The 26,462-nt window shown below is 41.3% G+C and overlaps 1 protein-coding gene across 4 annotated transcripts in view; it reads right to left on the bottom strand.

Annotated features, from left to right (window-relative positions):
• Positions 1–26,462, bottom strand: part of MGAT4D (MGAT4 family member D) — a 48,106-nt gene that overhangs the window by 17,793 nt on the left and 3,851 nt on the right. For 2 of the 4 annotated variants that reach the window (XM_072863020.1, XM_072863021.1), the window contains 5 exons: positions 11,008–11,169; positions 6,822–6,962; positions 4,763–4,896; positions 2,506–2,552; positions 259–372 (listed from right to left, as the gene is read on the bottom strand). In XM_072863020.1, coding sequence (XP_072719121.1) covers positions 259–372; positions 2,506–2,552; positions 4,763–4,896; positions 6,822–6,962; positions 11,008–11,155 — 584 coding nt within the window. In that variant the 5' untranslated portion in view covers positions 11,156–11,169. Of the gene's footprint in view, positions 1–258; positions 373–2,505; positions 2,553–4,762; positions 4,897–6,821; positions 6,963–11,007; positions 11,170–23,235; positions 23,328–23,979; positions 24,152–26,462 lie in introns of those variants that run through there. The other 2 variants (XM_072863019.1, XM_072863023.1) reach the window with 2 other exon arrangements.

Raw genomic sequence — 26,462 nt, 5'->3', positions numbered from 1 at the left:
GGCATTATCCATCTGGTTTAAAACATGTGGGATGCCTAGAGTCAAGACTCAAAGAAGCCTTGGCTCTCACCCTGAAGCTGACGTGCAGCATAGCTTTTCTCAAGATCTCCTCGTGTAATAATTTTTTAAAAAAGTATACTTGAGGTCCATTAGCTCTGAAATACAAAAACATCATCAGCTCAAAGAATGTTGACTTTTGCAGAATTTTCCATTTTGTACTCTTAGCAAAAGTTCTTTGGTTTTATACAGCTATCTTACCTTACTCTGTCCTCCGAATCCCCAAATGTTTTCTTCAGGTTGGAAAGATCTGGATAATAAGAAGCAGGAGGAGAAATAACCTCTAGGACGCCAGACTGGATTTCTCTGGGGAAGCTGTGAAGAGAAGCTTAGTGAGACTCCATTCCTCAAAAAGACTTTTGAGGGCAACCACAGACAGCAGCTCCCCAGAGTTAGGTCTGCTCCTCCATAAGTGGAATTCACAACTCTAGCAAAGAAACTAAGTCACGTAGATTGTAAATTAGGAACCAAGAAGGGGTCTTTGACAACCATCAGAACAGGCAGGACTGTAACTCATCAAAGTCACAGAAAACACTGAAGAGAAGTGTGTCTCAGAAATCCTGCCCCTCCTGCATCAGTAGATGCTTACTTGTAATCCTGAGATGGTTGCCAAACTGCAGCAGTAATTCACAACCAAATCCACTATCTAGAACTCCACACAAGTGTTCCCCCTTGCATGAGAGCTCCTAGCTTCCTTGTACTTGCTCTAACTCTCATTCTCCATTCTAGCCAAAATGACACTGTCCTGGAGTGGGGGTTTGGTATGGGGAGTCTGGGTCTAGTCTCTGCTCCAAGGATTAAATTTTCCATTTAAAAAGTCATTGAAAAAATGTGTAATCAACTTTGGGAGCCAAACCTGGAAGTCAAATCTCCCCCTTCCTCCAGAATATGTAAAAAAAAAAAAAAAAAATTCTTCAGTTTTTAACAGGTATAGGATCACTGAAATAAGGAGTTTTCAGAACTGAGTTCCCCATTTCCTATGATTAATGAAAAAAAGTTAACATTAAAAATTAAGCACATCACAGTACAAGCATGCTTATGAAAACGAGTCTCAATCTTACTACGTAACACTGACAAAGTATCTACTCTGCAGTGATATTTTCAAAAACCGTAACAAAATCATAAAAATTATCTAAGTGCTTAAGTTGCTGTACGTATTGTACCTTGTGGTGCTCAACGGTACTGAGGAGCACTGCCTTGATCTTCACCTTGTCCGAGCCGCAGTACTCGCCGCTGAGCAAAACCCTCTGGAGGCAGGCAGCTCTTGCTATTACTCAACTAGCAGGCTCAGCTTGGGGAGACTTCTGGGGGAAACCTGCACCCTAAAAACAGTCTGGGAAACCCTCGAGTAGAGCGGGACGTGCAGCAAAGCCTCACAAGTGAAGGAAAAGGGCTACCTCTCTGGGGATGGTGTTCAACTTTTTTTTGGCTGTTTTTGTTAATATTCTAAAGAAAGTTTATATGAAGATTGAGAGGTCTCTTGTAGTAATTTTAAAGGAGGAGAGAGGGGAAAGGCTGTTCCACTTCAAATACTGGCCAAAGTGGGGTTCTGTCACAGTAACTAATTCATGAATGAGCTTGTGCACCAAAGAAACCAGCAACACCAGTACTGCAGCACAATGCAGTTTTCACCTCTTGCTTCTTTCAGTCAGCTGCACTTCAGGGCCTTTAGCCTTACCTGATTTGTGACTGTTAGCTACACTGTACCGTTTCTGAAAAAGCAGGTTTTGTAAGACAAAATAAATCTACCAATGAATGTATTTTTTTGCCCAAACATTTTAATTTAGTAGTTGTTCTTCTCAAGCTGCTCTAAGGTTTTACACGTGCACATGATGCCGTAAATGTCTATGGGATAGAATGATAAGAGCATGCAAAACTGCAGTGGGACTCAAGCCTTCATTTGATAACTCTTATATTAATTTGGCACGGCAAAGAATATCCATCTCATGTGACCCATCATATAATCATATTTAACATCATAAATAGAATCGGATTGCTGTCCAAAATCCATTGCCTTCATGAAAAAGAGGCAAATGAGGAAACAAAACCACCTAGAAAACATGGCAGCCATCAGAACACACTGCAGGGCCGTGAAGTCAGTGGGGACCTAACACATGTAGCCTCAGGTGCCTTGAATTGCATCATTAATTTCATGGGGAAAAGACTGACGTTCAAGTAAATATTTATCAGAAGCTTAAGCTGAGACCTTGCCTGATTAGTTAAGGCATATTTATGAAATAAGAAAAGGAAAATAAACCGATATACATCCTTCTGTTTTGAATTTCACAGTGTGTTACGATACACATATTAAGAGTGCACGTTTGCCTCATTTCTTAGCAGTTCCATTTCATTATGGTAGAATCGTAATTTGTTGCTGAAATGCTCTAATTCTCTCCATAAAAGCTCAAAATGTGTTTACTGATCAGTGTTATACTCTATGGGACTTACCTGGTTTTAACACGTTCTGCAACGCTGTTAACATATTCTGCATTCACCTAAAGAAAAGAAGGGGGAGTTCATTTCAAGTCACCCATTTTTGTATTAAGCAAAATTTTGTAGGGAATATTTACATGCAAAACCTACATTTTTATTCTCTAATTCTTTTCATTCCAAACAAAAGCAGTATGTTATAGCAGCATTTCCACTAAAGGACAAGTATGGGGTTTTCAAGCCAACTGAGCTTTCAACATAATTGAAAGTAGAACTGAACTATCTCCAGCTATGGTTTCTGCATTTTGTTTTCTCACTGCTTCTGCAGGAGGCCAAGCCATTTTCTGCATAAAATTCCATTCTACAGCTTTCACTTATGCTAGAAAAACAGAGTCATATAACTGTCAGTAAAAAGTGCCGTTTCCAAAAATCACAAAAGAGGCTTGAGGCTGTTGACAAAAGTCACCTAAGCAAAATTTTCTAAAGCTAGTGATACTTAAAATTTTTACTTAGAGTTTCTGCCTAATATAACTAACTTATGGCTCTTATTCTGGAAGAAATTTTGAGGACATACTTATTCATTGCTGCTCTTTCATAAAAATAACAGTTTTAGTGTGGAAAACACACCTGTTAACTATATTAAACAGTGCAAAGTTTTATGGATTTCAAAAGCAATACAATTATTAGGAGTCTTAGCAGTTCAGATTTTTTTTAAATACACAAATAATCATTACCAGCCATATATTAAATTTGTAATAAGTAAAAAAGATGCAATGTCCTAAGTAAAGAACTGTGATAAGAAAAAAATACCAACAACTTTGAAACTCACTTTCAGTCAGTAAGTTACTTTGACTTAACCCATGATGTAAATATTTAACTTGATCTTCTGAACCTTTCTGGGAAAAAGGAAGGTGTGGATTCATGATCAGTGAACACACCTCCCCCCCCTCTCATAATTAAAGGTTCTTATCGCCTCTCATATCAGCACGATCAGCCTGCTCTAATTTACTGCATGGCTGAAAAATGGAACCTGCAAGAATGTGACTTTGGGGACAGGAGAAAGGGGAGAATCAGAAAGAATCAGAAAGAATCTAAGAATCAGAAAGACTGATTCTTACAATGGCAGTTTAATCCTAAATTGGCTGAAATGGACTATTACTACAACCAAAGCTACTGTTTGTAGTGCCACGTTCGGACTGTCCACAGTGGGAAACGGTACTATTCAGAAGTTAACCCTTAAAAACGCAAAGAACTCTCTGAAGCCCTGTAATAGAAGGTTTATCTGAATGGCAGCTAGGCAAAGCTCATCGTTGCCAGGGCTCTTCATTGGGAAATAGCAACTATAAAGTAAGATCAGCTCCTGAAAATTATGCTGAAGAGGAACTACAGCCAGTAAAATTGGGCCTATCTACTTATCGTTGTGATCCAAACGGAAAAGTGGAAGCCATGACCTAACTTAATAAAGTGAGCTATGTTCTGTTTGCCAGTATTACAGTTGCAAAAGCTCCTCTAAGTGATGACTGAACTAAAAAAGCAAACTTTAACTGTTAATGAATACATGTATGAAATTTAATGTTGTTTATGGAAGGACAAAGAAATATGAAAAATAAATATGAAGTCTGAATAACTGCAGTCTTTTTATCTGCAAGTGACTATCACTAGCTAATTCCCTTCTGTAGCTTTTTTCCAATGTGATCAAGACATTTTGGAATGAGAAAAAACTCATTTACCCCTAATATTTTACCTTGAGCACTGTTTACTCTCCCAAACATGGAACCGTTCAAGTCTCTGAGCAGTTTTCTTTTTCACAAGAAATGCCAATACACATGCAGAAGGCAAGGCTCCAGCATGTCAAGGTACTTTGCAAGATATGTGATATCAAAGCGGCAGATAAATAATTGGAACTTTTGTTAGACTGAGTAAGTTTAGTTTTTTCAGGTTCTATGGAACTTTTCTGTGGAGGATTTACATGTCATGCCTGAAGTAGAACACTTTCAGAGATATAATGAGTTCGTATGGTTTTATTTGAAAAATCTGACTGCAACAACTGTGTTTGTAAATGTAATATGACTTTTTACCCTTCGATCATCTGAGTTACAGGTTTTTTTCCACATATGAACACTGAGGCACTCACTGCTCACTATCTCCTCCAGCCCTGAAGAAATCCCTCCCAAAGGCCTAACAGTATTTTGCAGCCCCTCCTACACTATTACACTGAGATAAATCTCCATATTGTCTTTCTGTCAGCATAGTGCACCTTTCCATGCAAACTTACCTCTGCTACAAAGATGATTATTACGCAGTTGTTCTTTTGCTCTTCAGAAAGTTCGTACATTAGGGAATGCAGCGTATTAATCAGATAATGTTGTTTTTCCCTTTTCACAGTAGGAATACCTATCACCAGTGAGACTGCAAAGAAAGAAGTCCACAAGCCATGTAATTTTAAGTCAGGTAAAAGGAAACTGAAATTACATTTTAATTTTGATTTGATGTGACCATAAGACTCGGTGATAGTTAATATTCCTATAGCACTGTGACAGCCTTTGCTTTACTACCTGGAAGGAGAGACACCTCCAGCTAAGTTTAGGTTAGAGACACCTGTGTCTGTGTTATAAGCACCAGGTCTACACTGTGTAGACTGTCAACATTTGAGAACTTGGAGATATTACTACCTCTGGCAAACACACAGGTATCTGCTATTGAGTTTCAAAAGCCGGTATTGCAAAATAAGTGCTAGCTCTTGGTATGGAGTTGGAGATCTAAGTAGTAAGAGTTAAACCAACACTGGCTTACTGAGCAAGTGGTCACAGGAGGTGAGCGCTGTGTATCTCAGAAAGGAATCCAAAAATCAAAATCTCAAAAATCTTTCTCAGCAGTTTAAGTGATATGAATCCATGGCTTTGACATAATCAATAATAAGAAGAAAGGCACTTAGACATTATCATTATGAAGAAAGGAACTGAAATTGTCTCTGGCAAAGACTCCACTAGTAGCAAAGCTGTGCTATATTACATCATTAGACTGTAAGCAGGACCTCTCTTTTTTTTCATTGGTGAGGGCATTACTGAAGTCAGTGACCTAATATGGCTCAAGTAAACCTGTAGAATTCTTAGTCCTTGCAGAAGATTCCTATTCACCAAAACCTTGTGAGGCTGGTAAGGAAGCAGCAGGTTTTGAAGGAAAGGACTAGGTGCAGTTAGTGACTTCCTCCAGACTTCATCATTTGTGCCAGCATCAGCTCAAAAATGCCAAAGTTCCAACGTTCCTTCCCAGCACATAACCTGCTAAACCACTGGGGTTTTGTGTGGTTTTACACGCTGAAGGTCAACCCGTACTTCTTAAAGTGTGGTCTTGCTATTGTGATTTTCATGTACAAATAAATTAAAATTAAACATGCAGCGAATGCAGCATTCTTTTATTCCTTATTACTCCCCCCCCCCCCTCCCCCCACACGCTTTTTTTTTTGCTTGCTTGCTTGTGAATGTATCTGGTTTTCTGAGGGTTTTTTGCAAATCATTTTGCTGACTACCTGTGGTCTTTTGCATACTCACACTGGTCTATGGGCTCAGAGATCTCACTCCAATGCGAACCACAGCCCTACTCCAGTAGAACCACTAGCCCGTGTCATGGGGCACGGCCAAGTTATTTTTTTAGTTAAATCAAAAGTGCTGCCAATGTTTCTTTATATAAAATCACCCTAAAGAAAAGTTGAAATTTCAACAAAATACAAAACTCAGCAAAATAGTTGACTAGTTCCTTGTTTGCTTATTGCTTTTGAATGTTCTTTTTACCTATCACACGACAATTAGAAGAAGATGTAATTTAATAATTTGTATTAGAGTTCACTGGAATTCATTATGATTTGTGCAGGTGTCAGCTGATTTCTCATGTGGATGAAAAAGTTACACTGAAGATTTATTAATATCCTTCAAATGATCACATCACCTTTCCGTTTGCTTCTAACTTTAGCAAACTGTGGGAATTGTAAATTCTCCCTGACTTCCTTACTCATACTAATTCTGTGGGAAAAAAATGTCACCTAATGCATCTTTGTCTCATGAATCCATGACTAAGAATAAAAATAATATTGCTTTTCAGTTATGACTATTTTTTGTTGGTATTTGAAAAGGTTTATCAGAATACTTTGGGGAAGACTTGAAATTGGGATGGGAGTGGTAAAAGTGCTTTTGCCATCCCCGTTAAAATTTATTCAGTTTGGCAACATTATAAAGTTTAGGGAGAAAACCTCCTCTGAACATTGAGTATGCTTCATTGCTAGAACTTAATATAAAATGTAAACATATAGAAAATATAAACCAAACTTTATTTCCTACCTCCAGTTCTCTGTTGCCCAAAAATAACATTTGGGAAAATGGCATCTTCATATTCTTGAAGGTGAGGTAGATAGTAGTACATGTTTGTAAGATGCACAGGGAGTTTTCTGGTGAGGTTTAACACTTTCCACTTCGTATCATCTTAAAGAAACAACAAACCCACACATACACATAAAATAAAAAGCCAGCAGTGAAGCCTATTATTTCAACTGTTTTCCTCAACTGAATACCAGTAGATTACCACACACAAAGTTATTCTATCAGAACTATTCCTCAGAAGTGATTATATGTCATATATATTACCCTCCTGCGGTAAGAAACTGAGAAATGCCCAGTACCACCCCCCCGACACAGGTGATAGTGCAAGCTCCAAGCCTGAACGTCCTGGGAACTCCACCTGCATTTCCTTGTGCCTAAACAGTTGCAGGACTGAGCCGTCTTAAAACGTAATAAGCAGTTATTTTAAAAGCAGCAGGAAAAAAACTGGTTTATATTTTGTACAGTTTGCAAGCAGCTTTATAAATGAAAAGAAACAGATTCTGATTAATAACTTTCTTAATTACTTAACTAACTTAAATGCTTTCCCCAAAATGTAATACATGATGGTTTTCAGGGGCTCAAACTGAAGTTCTCAGGTTATAAAAAGTCCTATGGCAAAAAGGACAACCAGATCCAGGCCTTTAGAAACTATTTGAGAAACAAAAGACTGTAGCAGTTAAGAGAAAAGTAGGGAATATTTATTTTTTCTTTACTAGTTTAAAATAAAGATTAAAATAATTTGAATATTTATTCCTGTCGAAATAACTTGTGTGACCTTGTAAAAAGAATCCCCTTTTTTTAAATAAGCCATATAAAAACCAGATACCATTAATTTACTAATTTATCTTCCTTCATATAAACATTCCTGAATGTTCCAGTGGTGGTAAATTTTTTTAAAAATACACTTAATAAAAACTTGAACAACTTAATTCTAAAATCATTATAAAATCAATTATAAGCTTGCAAAAAAAATTGTGCTTAATGTAAGATACCCATGGGGGCAGAGATGATATGCACCATGCAATTTAAAAAAAGGTATTTGAATGGATTAAAATGAAGGCTATGTTTATGAAGAATAGCAAATAGTCTTTCTAATATTTAAGAAAACTGCTTGGAAACAACACTGAAGATCACTCCAGACTTTATTTACCAGTTGTCTAAAGGCTTAAATCTTGCTTTCCTGACACAGGCAGCATATGGCTCTCATACTAGAATTCTGTCCGTCATTCTCTGTTGCTGAATTTTTCTATACCCTGCTAGCTACCTACAATGTGTATGTCTTTTTGTCCTGAAAGAAAAATAAAGCTCTTATGAATTTATCTAAGGTAATTCATACTTCAGTGGGTGCCTCCTCCAGACACTTTATCAGTTGTGCAAACAGGCTGGTCCTAGGGCACTTTGTGATATCAGAACACCACCTTGATTAGTTTTAGCCAACAAAATCACGTTAACAGCCTTCCAAGCTGCAGAAAACTTGAAAGCTCACAGTTTCACAGTCAGAAAAGCAACAGAAGGTTTATTGACTTAGATGGGAAGTTATTTTTCCTAAGAAATGCATCTAAGATAACTCCCCAAATTTACCACCCTTCACCCAAGTTACTTAAAACCCAAGTGCAAGGTCCTGCACATGGGTTGGGGCAACCCCAAGCACAAATATGGGCTGGGCAGAGAATGGATTGAGAGCAGCCCTGAGGAGAAGGACTTGGGGGTGTTGGTTGATGAGAAGCTCAACATGACCCGGCAATGTGCACTTGCAGCCCAGAAAGCCAACCGTATCCTGGGCTGCATCAAAAGCAGCGTGGCCAGCAGGTTGAGGGAGGGGATTCTGCCCCTCTACTCCGCTCTCGTGAGACCCCACCTGGAGTACTGTGTTCGGCTCTGGGACCCCCAACATAAGAAGGACATGGACCTGTTGGAGCGAGTCCAGAGGAGGGCCACGAAGATGATCCGAGGGCTGGAGCACCCCTCCTACGAGGACAGGCTGAGAGAGTTGGGGCTGTTCAGCCTGGAGAAGAGAAGGCTGCGGGGAGACCTTACAGCAGCCTTCCAGTACCTGAAGGGGCCTACAAGAAAGCTGGACAGGGACTTTCTACAAGGGCATGTAGTGATAGGACAAGGGGTAACGGCTCTAAACTGAAAGAGGGTAGACTTAGATTAGATGTAAGAAAGAAATTCTTCACTAAGAGGGTGGCGAGGCCCTGGAACAGGTTGCCCAAAGAAGTTGTGGATGCCCCATCCCTGGAAGTGTTCAAGGCCAGGTTGGATGGGCCTTTGAGCAACCTGGTCTAGTGGAAGGTGTCCCTGCCCACGGCAGGAGGGTTGGAACTCGATGATCTTTAAGGTCCCTTCCAACCCAAACCATTCTGTGACTCTATGAAAACAAGTCTTACAAATGACCATCATCAGCTTTATTCATGCAGCTTACATCAATGAAGACAGAGGCTTACTGAATGGGCAATATTTGTTTGAATTTTTTCAACTTCCAAAAGATATTTCCACTGAAAATTAGGACTCGACAGAGATTCCCCACTCTACAGAAAACAGTTTAAAAAAACCCCAAAACAACAAACCAAACATATATATGTATGTCCAGACATTTGTGTATGAAAGAGAGACCCACAACTCCTCCCACTCTTCTTTGCCATTAAGTATACTGGAATTTTGCTGCATATAAACTTTTTTTTTTTTTAAACCACCTTTGTAACTTTTCAAGGACTTTCCATTTTTCTTTGGAAGTAGTTATCTTTCATGGGTTCCATTCTTATTTGGAAGTAGTACCAATCAAGGGTTGGGCAAGGGACTTCAGTTTTATTGCGTACAATAAACCTTTTCATTTTTGTTGTACAATAAAACTTGGCTGGAATGGGAAGCAGAAAAGTAAGTAAAAATAAAAGGAAAACTATTCAGTGATTTAAAGAAATTTCTGCTTTGAATCCTGTGAATTGACAGCTTTAATACTTTTTGATACTCAGCTGGCTCCAATAAGAATGAAGAGCAGAGGGAAGGCAAACATGCACTCTCCTCTACTGCTATTACGTGCATTAGGCAATAACTCTTTGTCCACAGTATGTGGGGCTACTGGTAGCTGACAACATGGTCTCTGTTCTAAAGCTTGTAAGGCCACAACCCTGCCAACACTCAAGCATTTGTTTATACACATCTGAACAGTCCCACTGAATTAATACTGAATAAACAGAGAAAAAGAGGCAGGGAAGAACAGGATCAGAAATGAAGCTGACTACACAAAGCAGGAACGCACCTTGGTCCTTCTTCCCCTGTAACAGTCCCGGTTAATTCCCTATTTTAATCTGATACCAGCCCGCTGTACTGAATGCAAATAAGGATTTTTAAAAAGTAGTTTTCAGTAGCATCCAGACTATTTTTGAAGTTGGGGTGTGTTGTGGAATGCCTCCAGTGCAAAGATGCCCCTTCTAGTTTTCCTTCTCTCCCCAAGAAATAGCTCTTCCAGTCTGAACAGGGAGGAAGATAAAAATAAATTCTAGAGGCAACATTCATAGGCTGTATCTAGCCAGCAAGACCTCATGGGGCTTCTCAACTCCTGGGTTCAGGCAAGCACCCAGCTGTATGTGGTCTGCCTGCTGAGATGAGGCTGCGCACCCACCACGCACACCTCGGTGCCTGGGGTCCGCTGGCAGGATGGCAGAGCACTCATGGCCAAAAAGCCCCCCCAAAACTCACGCCACCTGGACAGGAGGGGGACCAGGACTGTGGACCATCTGAGGAGGTGTACCTGCCTTCCAGGTTAGACACAGCCCTAGTATTTATCAGGGTGTAGTGGCATAGTAAAAGCTGGTAAAAATAGCTTATTCAGTGCTCTGTAGTTGGCAGCAGGAGAGGGATAAGCACTGTAAGAAACTCGATTAGCAATATGTACAGCTTTGCCACTATGACACCACCGCAGTCTATTGTGTCCCCTTTTTTCCCTCTCCTTATCTGTTTAGTTACTAACAGATCCTATTTAAAGAAGGGATACAGATTAGTTCCCCAGCCTTTTTTTTAAAGTAGAAACTTCTACCTCATGCTAATATAATCAAATCAATGATTTTTCTCCCCACACCAGTCATAAAGAAACATGAGCACACAAAACTTTGAACCATTAACACAGTACATTTTTATACATACAAACCTGTATGATTTGTTGTCAAGTTCATTCTTTTTGCAACTACACGTTTAATTTCATCTAGGGCACGGCTCAGTTCATGTGATCTTTTTTTATTTTCCTTTTCAGCATACAGTAGTCTTTGCTGAAGTTCCAGAAGCTGGCTTTGGTACATGTCTAAGTCATTTTCTGCAATGAGAACATAATTTCTTTTCAAAGAGGTGAATTATATGATGGAATAAAGAGAAAGTTTAAGAATAGGAGACAGTCCAGAAGAAGACATGACCAGAAGTGTATAAACAATAATAAAAGAGGCCACTCAAAGTTTACTCATGGAATGAAGAAGTCTGGAAGAGTATTAAGAAGTAGAGTTTAGGGAGAACAGCTGGGTAAAGGCTTGCAATTGAAGACAACAAGAATATGACATCCATAATAAGGAAAAAGTCAGTGAAAGACTATGAGTTGCAGGGGAAGGTGCTATCCAGTAAAGCCAACAACATTTTTCACTGAGTGACAAACCCTGATGACCCTTGTCATACTGAAGAGTGTAATTATGTCATGGCTTGTCTTTTGTATAAAACACTATTAAGATTAAAACACAGATATTAAGGTATTCAGTCTTCATCTATCAGTTTAAAAGTGCCTGGAGTATATTAAGAACTATTAGTAAAGATGGTTATTTGAACTCCTGGATATATTTAATTAGATAACAACTGAAACTGTCCTCTGGATTGAAGGATATCTTCATAATATATAGCCCACCTTTGATGAAATACTCTACAGCCGTATCTATATGTACTCTGTACACTGTACTCTAAACACCGTACTCTCAGTCATGGTTATCAGACACCTCTGCTGTTCTGCATGATATTCTCAGATAATGTCAATGTTACGTTTACACAAGATCCACTTCCCTAAGAAACAAGTACTGTCAGAACTTCTCAGTTATCACAGATGATATACAAGACTCATACCTGTCAGCGCCTCCACTGCCTCACTGCCACATGAATAAAGATTGTTAGGCTTATTAAAATTCATAGAAGGCAACACTTTAATGTCACTCACTTTGCAATAGGAAGTAAAGAAAGTAGAGGGCAGAATGGGACTTCTACTTCATTTAAAAATGTTTTATAATGCTGCTTTTTTAATTGTTTTGGTTTGGTTTGGTTTGGTTTTTAGTTAAATGCTGCTATTTAGACACTTCTCCATGTCTGTTTGTGGACTGTGCTGAGTCCCATCCCTGGCAGGACTCATTTTCTAGGACTCACCATTGTCTCTCAGCAAAAGTGAATTCCCAGGGATTCTAGCCTGTAAAAGAGACTAAGAGCAAAATGTGCAGGTAATACAAATTCGTGAGGATTTGCAGAGGCATTTCAAACTGGAATTAATTTGCATTTCGGATAAACGGGTTTTTTTATTTGCAGTAAACACAAATCCTTAATCTAATCAATAAATGTATGAGAGAAAGACCCTGAAGTTTAAAACATCTAGGAAGAAAGTAGTTAGAAAAAAGAAGTAAACATGTGATCTGTATTATTATTGGTCTCATTAAAAATTTAAAGTATGTTTAGTAAAATGCCCATAAAATGAATGCTTCCTAAAATTTCCTGACAGTCTTAAAAATGTTTTGACTTGCAAGAAGGGCATTCATATCTAGGAGTATTCTGTACTATGCAGCTATGAATCTAAATTTAGCGTTGTTGAAGGGAGGGGAAAACTGGATTATTTCAGCTGCGTGCAACAAGAAAGTTCTACTTTACTGAAGTAGGCTTCTCTAAAAAATAATCAGAGAATAAATAAGTAAATAGAAGGTCAAATGAGGAAACAGATGTAGAGTCCATCTTTTAACAACTGCAGGGGAACGGTTAAAATAGATTTCCAATTCAAATCTGTCATGAGGCATCAGGCTACAGAGCTAGAACCCCAAATGAGCTAAATTATTGGAGCACCTAAGGAAGATCCCTTTCATCAACTACTATATGGGAATACACTTTCTTGGTTTATGCTTTTCTTATGCTGTTACCAATGCCATAATCCAATGTCATGGTTTAGCCCCAGCAACTAAGCACCATGCAGCCGCTCGCTCACTCCCCCCCGGTGGGATGGGGGAGAGAATCGGAAGAGCAAAAGTAAGAAAATTCGTGGGTTGAGATAAAGACAGTTTAATAGGGAAAGCAAAAGCCGTGCACGCAAGCAAAGCAAAGCAAGGCATTCATTCCCTCCTTCCCATGGGCAGGCAGGTGTTCAGCCATCTCCAGGAACGCAGGGCTCCATCACGTGTAATGGTTACTTGGGAAGACAAACGCCATCACTCCGAACGTCCCCCCCGCTCCTTCTTCTTCCCCAGCTCTATATGCTGAGCATGACGCCATATGGTATGGAATAGTCCTTTGGCCAGTTGGGGTCAGCTGTCCCGGCTGTGTCCCCTCCCAGCTTCTTGTGCACCTGGCAGAGCACGGGAAGCTGAACAGTCCTTGACCAGTGCAGCAACAACTAAACCATCTCTGTATTATCAACGCTGTTTTTAGCACAAATCCAAAACATAGCCCCATACCAGCCACTATAAAGAAAATTAACTCTATCTCAGCTGAAACCAGGACATCCAACCTTTAGCTTTTTGCGTTAGAGTGTATACGAATAAAATGGAAACAGAAGGCTTAAGCTGATTTAGGTGACTGACAGACATTAAATCATACTGTTTTCATAGCAAGAAAGTGATTCCAAATAGAGCATCAAGACATGTAAACATGGTGGAGATTTATCTTGCAATTCCAAGACAAATTTGGAGGTATAAACTAAAGATAGAGTAATGGATGTGCATTTTTCTTTAAATTCCAATTGCCTTTATTAGGAGTTAGATAGGACCAAGCACCAAGAGAAAGTGGAGATTTAACCTGCAGTAAAGTTCCACGTGCTCCTGGGAAGACGCAAACAACAAAGAGCAAGCACACAATCTTAGCATAAATACACATTACAGAATCACAGAATCACAGAATCATATAGGTTGGAAAAGACCTTTAAGATCGAGTCCAACCGTAAACCTAACACTACCAAGACCACCACTATACCATGTCCCTAAGCACCTCATCCAAACGTCTTTTCAATACCTCCAGGGATGGCGACTCAACCACTTCCCTGGGCAGCCTGTTCCAATGCTTGACCACCCTTTCAGTGAAGGAAAATTTCCTAATATCCAGCCTAAACCTCCCCTGGCGCAACTTGAGGCCATTTCCTCTCGTCCTATCACTTGTTACATGGGAGAAGAGACCGACCCACACCTTGCTACAACCTCCTTTCAGGTAGTTGTAGAGAGCGATAACGTCTCCCCTCAGCCTCCTTTTCTCCAGGCTGAACAACCCCAGTTCCCTCAGCCGCTCCTCATCAGACTTGTGCTCCAGACCCTTCACCAGCTTCGTTGCCCTTCTCTGGACACTCCAGCACCTCAATGTCTCTCTTGGAGTGGGGGGCCCAAAACTGAACACAGGATTCGAGGTGCGGCCTCACCAGTGCCGACTACAGGGGCACGATCACTTCCCTAGTCCTGCTGGCCACACTATTTTTGATACAAGCCAGGATGCCATTGGCTTTCTTGGCCACCTGGGCACACTGCTGGCTCATATTCAGCTGGCTATTGACCAACACCCCCAGGTCCTTCTCTGCTGGGCAGCTTTCCAGCCACTCTTCCCCAAGCCTGTAGCGTTGCATGGGGTTGTTGTGGCCCAAGTGCAGGACCCGGCACTTGGCCTTGTTGAACCCCATACAATTGGCCCCAGCCCATCGATCCAGCCTGTCCAGGTCCCTCTGTAGAGCCTTCCTCCCCTCAAGCAGATCAACACTCCCGCACAACTTGGTGTCATCTGCAAACTTACTGAGGGTGCACTCGATCCCTTCATCCAGATCATTGATAAAGACATTAATGCGTCCATTATCACAGGACGCAACCTACTGCTTCGGAAAAGGGAATCAATCATTTTGTAATGGAGGTGTTTTGCAATTAAATGCTGGAAAGTATTGTTCCATTGATATTTCCAGTGCTGTAATAGCGTAAGATTTTGCTAAACCAAACTAAAATTCCCCTCAGTACAACTATATTCTAGGAGGAATCAGTAAAGAAATTGTAGATGAATAATAACATTGTAGTCCCTCTCTTTACAATTCTTTCAGCTATCCAGTGTCAGTGTGACTCAAAACTACTGGTGTCACTACCGGGCTGACATTTTGGCAAACACCAAGTAACTGTACTTTTATTCGCTTACTTACAGGTGAGCCTACCAAAATATTATAGATGCCTCTGGCAAATAAAAGGTCAATACTCAGCTCTTACTGAGTGCACCCAGAAAAGCTGGCATTTGCAATTGGCCTTATCTATTTCTTCAGGCCAGAAGAGAGAAACCACATTTTTGAGTCTTTCAGAACTGAAGCCTCTGTTTGGTTAGTAGAACAAGACTCTTAGTAATTGCTTATCTCATTTGATTTTGACAGCTGGAGAAGCAAGGGTTTGACAAAAGGAATGTAATATTTACCCACCCCTAGTGAAGAATGAGTTTGTTATTATAAACATATATAGTTTGAAATGGAAAATGAAATGTTCTACGTGTTATTAGAGCATATGTAAATGAGCAATATTAACTATTAGTAAACCTTTGGAAAAAAAATTGTCTTTGGAAAGCAGTACTGAACTTTTTTATTTTGCCATGCAATAAGGTACTGTCATGAACAGTATGCATTGCCGATATAATTGTAGCAAGCTAAGAAGATAAAATTAGAAGCATTATGAAGCTAAATACTCTAAACATTTAAATGGTCATTAAGTTTAAATGGATTTTAGTGTGCGTGTGGAAAGTGTTGCTCTTTAGGTATCTAAGGATCTACACAGAACTAAACCAGCTGCTTGCAATAGGTTGCTTGGAAAGCAGCAGACAGGACGTGTTCACAAATATAGCTCACTCTGGCAAGGAGGGCCAGGAGAAAGGAGCTTCGGCTGTATCATGAAACACTGTCTGTCCCCAGTGATAGCCTGACATGGCAACACCTGGTCTACCAATGGTTCTATCAGCAACAGGGAGCATCAGGATAAAACCGGAAAACAGTGAGATGAGGACCTATGGCAAAACTACAAAAAGTAAATGAAGGTGAAGGCTTCTTTTCCCCTTGGTGAGCTGAAGATGAATCACTGCTGGGCTAAGAAAATCCTACTAGGAAATTTCAATGGGGTTATACTGGCTACAAGGCAGGGGAAAAAAAAAAAACCCCAACCACCAGCCAGACTCAGTGACAGCACTCAAAGCTTTTGCAACAAATTTTCAGCTCTACTACAGCATTTCCTCTTACTGTTTACTACACATTGTCATATATACTTAAGGCTACTGTAATTCTAAGATGGCAATACTTAAAATGGTTTTAAATGCAATCTTGTGTTATCTCCTAATAGAAACATATATATAACTTTCTGCACCGGAAACTGAAACTGTTTAGAAACAATACTAATCTCTAAAGCAAATACTCATTCTGAAAGTCAACCGATTATTTCTCTTAGCTCCACGCACGCGTACTTCCTATTATCATAAATGCTTCCAGTTTTAGTAACAATTGATTTCTGGCAATATCTAAGAGCTGTGGAACAATTCATCATATCTCCTCCTAGCATTCAAAGAAAAAAGGAAATAAAAGGAAAATTGGGAGTGGCAGAAAGGAGGGAAGAAAACACCCCATGCTCTAGCAGTGAGTCTTGTTCCTATTTCTTGATTACAAGCTATACTGCTTATCGTCCCTAAAGACACCTTCTTTTAGAAACTGAATTTTGGTTAACGCCCTCTTTAAAAGAAAACTATGTAAGCACACTAACTGCAAAAGATCTTGTCATACTCCACACTTGGAACCACTGCTCACTGTTCAGGTTAACTAAGCATATTAAACCACTGAGGCATGAATTGCACTAATAACTGTGGTGGTTTGTTATCTTCCTGTAACAGTTCTAAAATAGAGAGACCTTTCTAAATCTTGTTACACGCTTTGCAAGCTTGGGTTTTGTTCTCTCAGACTAAGGAGGAAAAAAATCCCCCCAAACAATGCCTGTCTTAGTTCAGAACAGCCAGTTCTTACGCAAACACTTAAATTCAACAATGTGCTACAGTCTAAGGGTATTTAAGCACCTTTGCAGGTAAGGACGCCTCCCTGAATTTGTGCATGATCTTTAAATATTTTGTTTATAGCATTACAGCACAGGATTATTTGTCTTTCCCAACAGGTTAGAGACAGCCAAGAAAAACTACCATAAAGTCAGAAGCCGCTTCACCTGCAAAGGGTACATTCACCTATTATGTTTAATGTTTGTCAGAACTGGGGTAGCTTCGATTGTTGAGCGTTAAGCATAGGACACAGCATGTCTTAATGCATATCTTAAATCTTCAGGAGCCTCTGAAGTCAGTCAGTGCTGAGGTTGGTTTATTTTACACAGCTGAAAAGGCAAGGTTAAGTGAACAGGTTAAGAAGCTCCTAATTGTTTCCACTCATCTGTCCTGTCCATGCTGATGGCAACTGGGCCGCAGGGACTATTGCTATGGCGGATGGCGGAGGCTACAAGTAGGAGGAGAAACATTAATTTCAGACAGGCAGAATTCTCAGCCCGCTGGCTGAAACCTTTGCCTGGCTGTGATGCAGCAGTATCAAACATGCGGGCTTGGTAAGCCAAAGCTTAACACGCAGCGAGGCCTCTCTCCCCATGTTTTTATAGCTCTCTATGTAGGTGTCTAAGCAAGCAGAGGAACCAGGCAGCAGTATGTTCTACCAGTGCATCTACTTGTCTTTGACAGTATCCACATCAGGAGCTGCCAGACAGTGGAGGCCAGCGGAGGGACACTGCATTAACCCACTGACATCAAAGAAAAGCAATGTGCCAGCAATCTGGGGGAACGTTAGCATTCCTCTGTGCCTATACAGAGGATATACTAGGAAGAGAATCAGAATTGCTTTCCAGTATTAAAGTGAATACACAAACAAGTCAAAGGCAGAGCAAAGTTAATGACTGAATTTTAAAAACGCATTCAATTGCATAATGAACATGGACTCGCTATTGGGTTTGGCATAGAACACTTTTTACTGAACCATTTACATACTGTATCTAACTGAAAATAGATAAGCAAACTTGTTTCAAAGCAAATACAACTTAAGTTCTAGTAATATTTTCTTAAATGTTGGCAAATAATCCTCATTTTAGATCTGAGTCTTTTCCTATATTAGAATGTAGTGAAAAGTGATCTTAAAACATTCAGTCAGAACATCAGCATATAGGAAAGCAATAGTATTAAAATAAGTGGAAAAATGTATAAATTGAATGGATATTGCATGGTGTTTGCCCATAATTGGTATACTTTGGTTTTAACATAGTAATGTTAGTAACACGATACAGGTTTTTAATAGCAGTGGAAAATTCTGATTTGAATATGGCCTTTATCAGAGAAATAAAAAGTACTCATTCACTTCAAGCAATGGTTATTGCTTCGTTCTGGTTAGTATTTTAAATATTTTTACTGTTCTGCCTGACGTAGCATCAATCACTCATTTATACACACATTTAATTAAATGCCCAGCCACTAACTAAAGTATTTCTGGATAAAACTGTGTTCCTCAAGACTCAGCGTGCAACATTAGGAAAGTGTGAAGGTCATATGTTTACACTTGTTTAAGTACAGGTTGTGATGAGACGCTGCAGAGCAAACAAAGAGAGGTCTGAAATGTTCCCTATCCCTTTCTCTACAAAAACCGACAGTAACTAGTCTCATTTTGTACCTGAATCTTTACAGAATTTATGACTCAGTTCCTCTACTTTTGAGGACAAGGCAGCCACTATTCCGCCTGAAGTTATTGCAAGAAGCAGCAGACTCTTAGTTCACTAAATTACACATTTAGAAGCCAGTAAAACTATACAGCTTTTGTTAAGTCTTGGATATGAATTTTGATATAAAATTTGGGATCAGTAAATACTAGGTCTTAAGTCCCATTTGAGGTTTTTGTATTTTTTTTTTTTAATACCCAAATGCAGAACTATGCAAAGAAACTGAGTAAGCGATCAGCGGATTGGAGAAACTCTTCCCTTACCACACTGCGCATTTCGGCCACATCCTGACTGCATGTTGGGGCAAAACCTGTCTGTGCAATAACCTCTGTATGCTCTCAGTTCCACTGGAAGGAAACGTATGCTTGAAGGTAAGGAGGGAAGATGTAGCCTACCAGTCAACTGGGACAACGGGGGAAAATGGTGGTTAAATACAGCCTAACGGGCCTAGAGAAGGCAGGAAAATTGGCTTCTGCACGTTCATAAATGTGGATAAGCTGTACTGGCTGAAATGAGCATGGTGTAATTCAAGACTCCTTATCGAATCTGTCAATTTGCCACTATTTAACTGAAGCTTTGAGCCAGAGTGTGGCAGTTGGGTCTGGACAGGAAACCTGCAAAGAAATGACAGAATCTCCTGGGGAGCGGCGCTTGGGTGCACAGCAGGAGCAGGGGTTGGGCAGCCAAAGCAAAGCATCACAGCATGGGCAGAAGATTATTGGAAATGAAAGAAATGTGTAATCAGCTGTTTGGGCTAGCATGCACTTTACTATATTTCAACGGCAAAAAACAACTTTCATCATAAATACCTTTTTAACCCTTTGTACCCCTTTTTCTGATGAAAAGTTTTGTGAAAGAATTAAAAATTTAATATGTTAAACAATTCGATAAACTTTAAGTATACTTCTGTGAATGCAATTAAGTACAAACGGTTTCTCTCTTCTTCACCCCACCTCAAAGGAATAACTAAAGAAATCCAAGTTTCACAATGTTTGACTCAACATGTATATATTAACATGCTTAGGTTCTTGTGACATCATATTTTAGCATCACTTTCTCCTAACTTCCAGACAAAGCTTATTTTTACTTTACTTGGATAAAGTATCCCACAAATTTAGGTGAAGAGGGAAGCAACCTGCTACAAATCAATTCAAAGAGATCTAATCTTGTAACCCTTACAAGCAACATGAAGAAGCGCTGCCATGTGAGATGATCTGTTTTACCTCATTGCTGTGACTTCTAAAAAAATTCATTGTTATTCAGCCAAGACACCAAAGTTTCTTTTTATTCAGGAATAGTCTTTCCTCTGAAGAAACTGTATGTACGTTCATAATGAGCTTATAATGCACTCTTGCCTTCTCCTTTACTGTTTTTCAAGATTTGCTACCTCCTTACGTTTGCTTTCGTATTTTTATATACCTGTGATATTTCTTGTTGATTAGCGTTTGCATGGAAAACAGTACCTAAAACCATGTGAGAAAATCACTACATATATTGTAAGTTGTATATTACTTTCTAGAACTACAAACCTATATGAAGGGTATTTATATGAGAGCAAATACTTTTGGTCAGGTGAATGAACAAGTGGATTGTAACTCAGTTGCACAACAGTAGGAACATCTGCATCATCTGGACAACAGCCTTTCCTACCTTCAGATGCAAACTGTTTGCTTCGGACAGGTTTTGCTTGGGGCCTGGGGAGGGACCAAAGGCTCACAGCAAAACCATGCAGGACGTGGAACAGGTATTGCTACAGCAGTCCATCTGATTACTTGCTAATAGCAGCCTGTGTTTGCAAGCACTGTAGAGGATGTTGAAGGAATCACCATGCAAGTTTAGACAGACAGTATCAGGCTTTGCTGAAGATCTGGTGATGCCCAATTGTCTCCATAATTACTTTTATATCTTTTCTTTTTGGGGGCCATAAAAACATCAGCCTATTTAAAATGAAACCTCTGCTTATATTTATAAAGCAATGGAAAAAGTGACTATGAAAACATCTTTGTAACGATAGTTAAAATGTATATAATATTATCCACAATAGCTGAAGTCTAGTGACTTTGGTCGATTCTGAACTTCCATTTTTAAGTGCATGAGTGATGCAGGAGCATCTTCCCTGCCATGCCAGTTCAAGTACCCGTACTTGAGTTAAGTCTCACAACTGCAAGTCAACGCTCAGGCTGCACTGAGTAGGCAGAAGCAGTACCAAACAGCCAATTATTTACTGCTGTCATTGCCAGCAAACACATTTCAACTCAAACCTCTCAAGCTAGCTAGACCCTTAGAAAAGGTGTTTAAAGGTCGCTGGCTTAAGCTATCGATTTTTATTTGCACAGAAATCGGGACAGAGCCAATACCCAATTTACACTTCAAGCTAATACTCAAGAAAGACTCTGAGACTGCAGACAAACTGAACAATATTTTACAGGGCTATTACATACTTTTCATATTATGGAAGTACTTAAGACCACTAGTCTTGAGCTAGGATGCCCTGTCCTAGTTGTACAACAAACAAAAAAGATTATTTGCTACCCCAACATCACTACAATCCAAGAAACAATAACTGGATAGAAACCGGAGGGAATACTACAGACTACTGCTGCTTAGTGCGATATGCTGCAAAGATCAAGAGCAGCCTAAACATTTTAATGGGCAAAGCAGAGAAGGAAACTGAAGTAAGAGGAGATTAACAAATGTGTGGAAGAAAATGAGCCAGAGAACAACATTTGACAAACGAGTGAAAGAGATGGCAGCTGACAAGCTGAGACAGTAATAACAGGTGGGATAAGTGAAAAGGGCATTAGAAAAGAAAACAAACATCGCAGTTTGAGATGTGAGAAAAGTGGGACCTCCTGTAGTGCTCTAGGCATGTCAGTGGAGAGGCAAGATCAGCAGCGTGGAAGGGAAGAAGAGAGGTTTAGCAGTATCTAAGCAGAGGTATCTGCCTGTTTTCAGAGAAACAGATTAACTTCAAACCACCTTCTTAAATACCCTCTGACAACACTTGAGCATTAGTTGGTTTGCTCCCAATGCTTCTCTCTCTCTGGAAAAAGGTAACAACATACGGCTGTTCTTGAGGTTTTTTGGATGGGTAGAAGGCATCTGTCTTCTAACACTACTCAGGAGCAAAGACTATCTTTCCAGCGAAATAAAATTAATACAAAGTCATTCACCACATGCTGTTACCTCCTCCTTTAGTTACTAGTATCAACTCTTTTATTTACACATCTGTGAGATTTACCAAGCTTAAGAGAGAAGGTGTCGCTGAACACTACGTATTTACATTTGTAATGGTTAAAAGTTTGTTAAGAAAACAGATGCTAATAATAATAATTAGGAAAATGATACCATCTGAAAGGAATTAGTTACTCTGTTTACTGTGGAGGAGGAGGAGACAACTGTGGAAAGAGAAAAGTTAGAACAACCCATATACATATATACCATGACACATATTACCCTCCACCCCCCAAATCAACAAAAAAACCCAAAAGCAAAACACCCCAGCACGGAACGCCAGTGGAGAAAGGCCAAAAAGAAAGCAGAATGAAAACGGAATTTCAGTAACGAGGAGTCACAAAATATGAGCCACAAGATAACACGGTGACAGGGGTGGTAACTGCGGATGGGATAATGGCTTTCATTCTATCATCTCTTGGATCTTCGTTTCTTAAGACACGCCCTGCTTTTATTTCTGTTTCTCTTTCCCCACTCCTAGCAGGATTGCCACTGAGAAAAGTGTCATGTGTTGTAAGATAAACAACTGTACTGTTGACAGGAAATGATAAAGGTGGGGGGATCAGCACTGTCACGACTCTATTCAATATTCCGTTGTGGGGCCAAGCTCTCTACTGCCACTTCTATTTGTCACAGAAACACTTAATATAAATAAATTAACAGCTAGTCGGAGTTCTGTGTTCACCCCAGAAATTACTAATTGGCTTATTCCAATTCTTCTGCATCTATAAAACCAGACCTTTTGTAGAGGTGTATATAGGAAGCACTTAAAGATCCACCCTCTCTTGCTCACCCAAAACAAACTTGCCACGTAACAAGCCCCATCTGCAGGCCTCAGAGGTACGATCTGGAGAGATCCCCTAATTCATTTTCAGAAAATAGCACCAGTTTTATCTTTCCTATGTAGGCTCAGAGAATCTTAGACATGGCTTTCTGTAGATCTATCCAACATGTGCCACCTACATAACCTATGGAAAAGATATTATGCAATTTTAAAGTTTATAAATAAAAATATAAAAACTCAGGTATTTTTTCTCTGGATTGAACATTGCGTTCTGGTGCTGGAAAATGGAAAAGCAGCTGTACATGAGGCACAGACACAACTGCAGAATGGATAACGCTACTCTGTCCTCCCCGAGTAATATTTGAAACAAGATCACTTCAAAAGTGACAGCCACGGCAATCACCTTTAGTCTTGTGCCTTCCATCCTAATGCGAGATGCTTGTTAGTAACTTTTATTAAATTTGCTTCTTAAATTTGGGTTGGTTTTTCTTTTTTCATCGGACAGGTTTGACCCAAGGATCCACTCCTGTAAGCTGTTACGCAAGCTTGTAACTCGGTGCGCGTAAGCCGCGACCCCAGGGCAGAGGGGAGACCTGCGCCCGGAGCCTCGCGCGGGGCCAAGCCTCCCGGTCGCGCCCGGTTCCCCTCTTCCCCAACACACGCGCCGCCGTGAGAGCCAAGCGGGGCGCCGAGCCGAGGGCTGGCGGAGCGGGCTGTGGGGCAGCCCCCCGTCCCCCACTAACGTCCCGGCCCGGGAGGCCGAGCCGCGGAGCGCGGGCACCGGCTCTGCGCCCCACGCCGGCGGCGCAGCCGTTACCGGCCCTCCTTCCGCGGGGGGCCGCAGCTCCGGCAGGGGACGGGGCCGACCCGACGCCTCCCGCGCCCCGACCTCCGCCGTCCTGACTCGCTGCCGCTGCCCCCGGCGCCGCCGCCCCGCCGTCAGGCGGCCGTTACAGGCGGGCGGAGCCCGGCCGTCCGGCAGGCGCAGCCGGGGAAGGGAGCCCGGCGCCGCGCTGCCCCCGACGGCCCGGCGAGAGGGAGGCAGCAGGTGCCGCCGGGCCGCCCGCCCTTCGCGCCCCGGCTGGAGGGGACGGGGCGGCCCTCGCCTCGCCTCGCCTCGGCCCCCGCGGCCGGTGCCCGCTCTCACCTCGGCTCCCCTGCCACACCGCGTACCACAGCAGGGGGAAGGCGGCGCCGAGGCACAGCGCCGACAGGAGCGGGCCGAGCCGGAGTCGCATCTCCCGGCGGCCGGTGCCCGCACGTCCCCCGCGGCTCTGCCGCCCGGGCGCCGCCTCCGCCCGGGCAACCGCCGGCCGGGCGTGTCCGAGCCGCGCTAACCTGCCGGCCCGCCCGCCCCCAGCGCCGAAGGGGGCCGGGGCAGCGGGGGAGGGCATGCCCCGGCCCCCGCACCCCACTTCCCCGCGAGGCAGAGCCGCCGTGCCCTCCCACTTGACAGCGGCGTGGCCCGGGGAGCGGGCGCCCGTCAGGAGGGACCCGCGGGCTGCAGCGGTGGCACCTGCTCCTCCCGCCGCCGCGCCTTCCCGCTGGAGACCTGACTCTCGTGGATGAGCGCCCACGCCAACTCCCGCTCCAAAGCCCTGGGCAGAGCCCTCCCGACGCGAGGACCCAAACTGAAAAACCTCTTGACTGCGGCAAGCATAGCCCGTATTTTTACAGCAAAAACCGCCTGGGCTCAGCACTTGCGTAGGTACTGTTTAGCCCAAGTCACGACATCGTAATGGTTATGAGTATTTTGTTCATTTAAAGCCAATGGTGCGTTTGTTTGCATAGTGCTTACAAGATTGTATCAGGAAGCCCAGCTGCAGTGTACAAGTAATACATGCATTTAGCAGCGTCAGATAAAGACACAAGGCTTTTCAGTTCATCTTTAAAGAAAAAGTGGGGAAAGCAGCTGCAGCATCTAACCTGATGAAATTCTAATGTACACCGGTAAACGTATTTTACTGCTGCCATTGTGCCCTGCGTCACACGTGTGTCTTCCCATTATGGCAGGCACACCTCTCTTCCTTTTTAGGTGCTCAGCAATCCATAAGCAAATGAAAAATTAGTCACTGTTTAGAATACATCTTCTATAACATAGTTTATAAAGGGAAGGGAAATCTTACTTACAGAGCTTCCCAGAATCTGTTACAGGTACATAGTTTTAACAGAACCACCTATGAGAAAAAAGGCCCTCCTTTTCATACCTGATCAGCAGGTAGTCGGTGACTTTCACTTTGACACGTTCACTACCTGCTCGCAAATCTACCCCCCATTCCACACCTGCGATAAAGAAAATACAGTTTCCCATTCTGTGGTGCAAAGACCTAAAGGACAACTTCAGAAATCATACTGGACATGATAAGCTGATAGGAGCAGCAAGCCGACTGCTAGCTAATCTGTTACCTGTTTCCTTATTACTAGCATATGTAAGTTACTACCTTTTTTACCCAAAGGATAGAGCATTTTATATAATTTGGTTTATAAAAATATGCTTGTATTATTCATACAATATCTCTTCCCCCCTTTTCTCTAATTGTTTACTTAACAACTGCATCTCATTTTATACCAAAACCCTAAATCATTTGGAACAGTGTTGTGTAAAGCAAACCTAAAACCTACGACACTGGTGCCCAGACACACGCATGCTGGAGTCCTAACGCGAATGCTGCCTTCATGTGCCACTCTTTGTACTACCAAGCGTGTAACTATGTCCTTTTCTGAAAGTTAATCTTAGACTCCCCAAATTGTACATTGCTGCTCTCACGAGGTTCGCGTAACTTTCCTATGTTTGAAGGATGATACAGATGGGTTTACTTCTCTGTTTACTAATTACTTTGAATTATAAATGTTATTATCCATTAATAATGCAGGAGACTGCTAGTAGCCTGCATCAGTGTACAAATGGAGAACTAAGAATCTGAGTATGGCTCCACGAATCACTGTGAAACCTCGAGTTAGACCTCACTATTCCTGATCTGTGCTCATTCACTCTAAACTTCCCTCTTCCTTCTGTTTCTGACTGTATCTTTGATATTTTTACTGACGAATCTTCTTTAAGCTACACTTTGAATATGTATTTGTAATTGTTCGTATCAACCAATGTGATTACGACTCAGTCCTCTTACACTGTTGCCTCCTCATTACCATTTCCCTCTCCAAGTTAACAAACTAAAAGCTCAAGGCACTACTTTTAATGGAGGATCAATGTAGATTTTGGCACATTTGCAGTAAAATGGAGATTTAGAACTAAGAGGAACAAATAAACATTAAATATGTCACATGTAATGACTAAAATGCCTTTTAATTGACTGGCCAGTGTTTTATCTGCTACAAAGCCAAAGAGAACATGTAAATAATGTGGTCAAGCAGGAGGGCTACTGAAGATAAGAATAACAGAAATCTAACACACACTTAATTTTAGCTTATTTTCAGAGCCAGAAAGGAAAAAAAACCAAAACCAACACCCATCACATATTTCCAGAAACTAATAACAAACCTACACAACACTGTACAGGGGATGTCTGTGGAGACTGCCACTGAATGCATTAGATGTTATTTATTAAGGCTGACTCTAACGCAGACGCAGTTAATCAGCCATGCTAAGCTGTGGTGATCATTTACTTAATG

This window comes from Ciconia boyciana, chromosome 5 (genome assembly GCF_034638445.1).
Source record: "Ciconia boyciana chromosome 5, ASM3463844v1, whole genome shotgun sequence".
NCBI classification, from domain to species: Eukaryota; Metazoa; Chordata; class Aves; order Ciconiiformes; family Ciconiidae; genus Ciconia; species Ciconia boyciana.
This window is presented reverse-complemented; position numbering and strand designations above follow the sequence as displayed.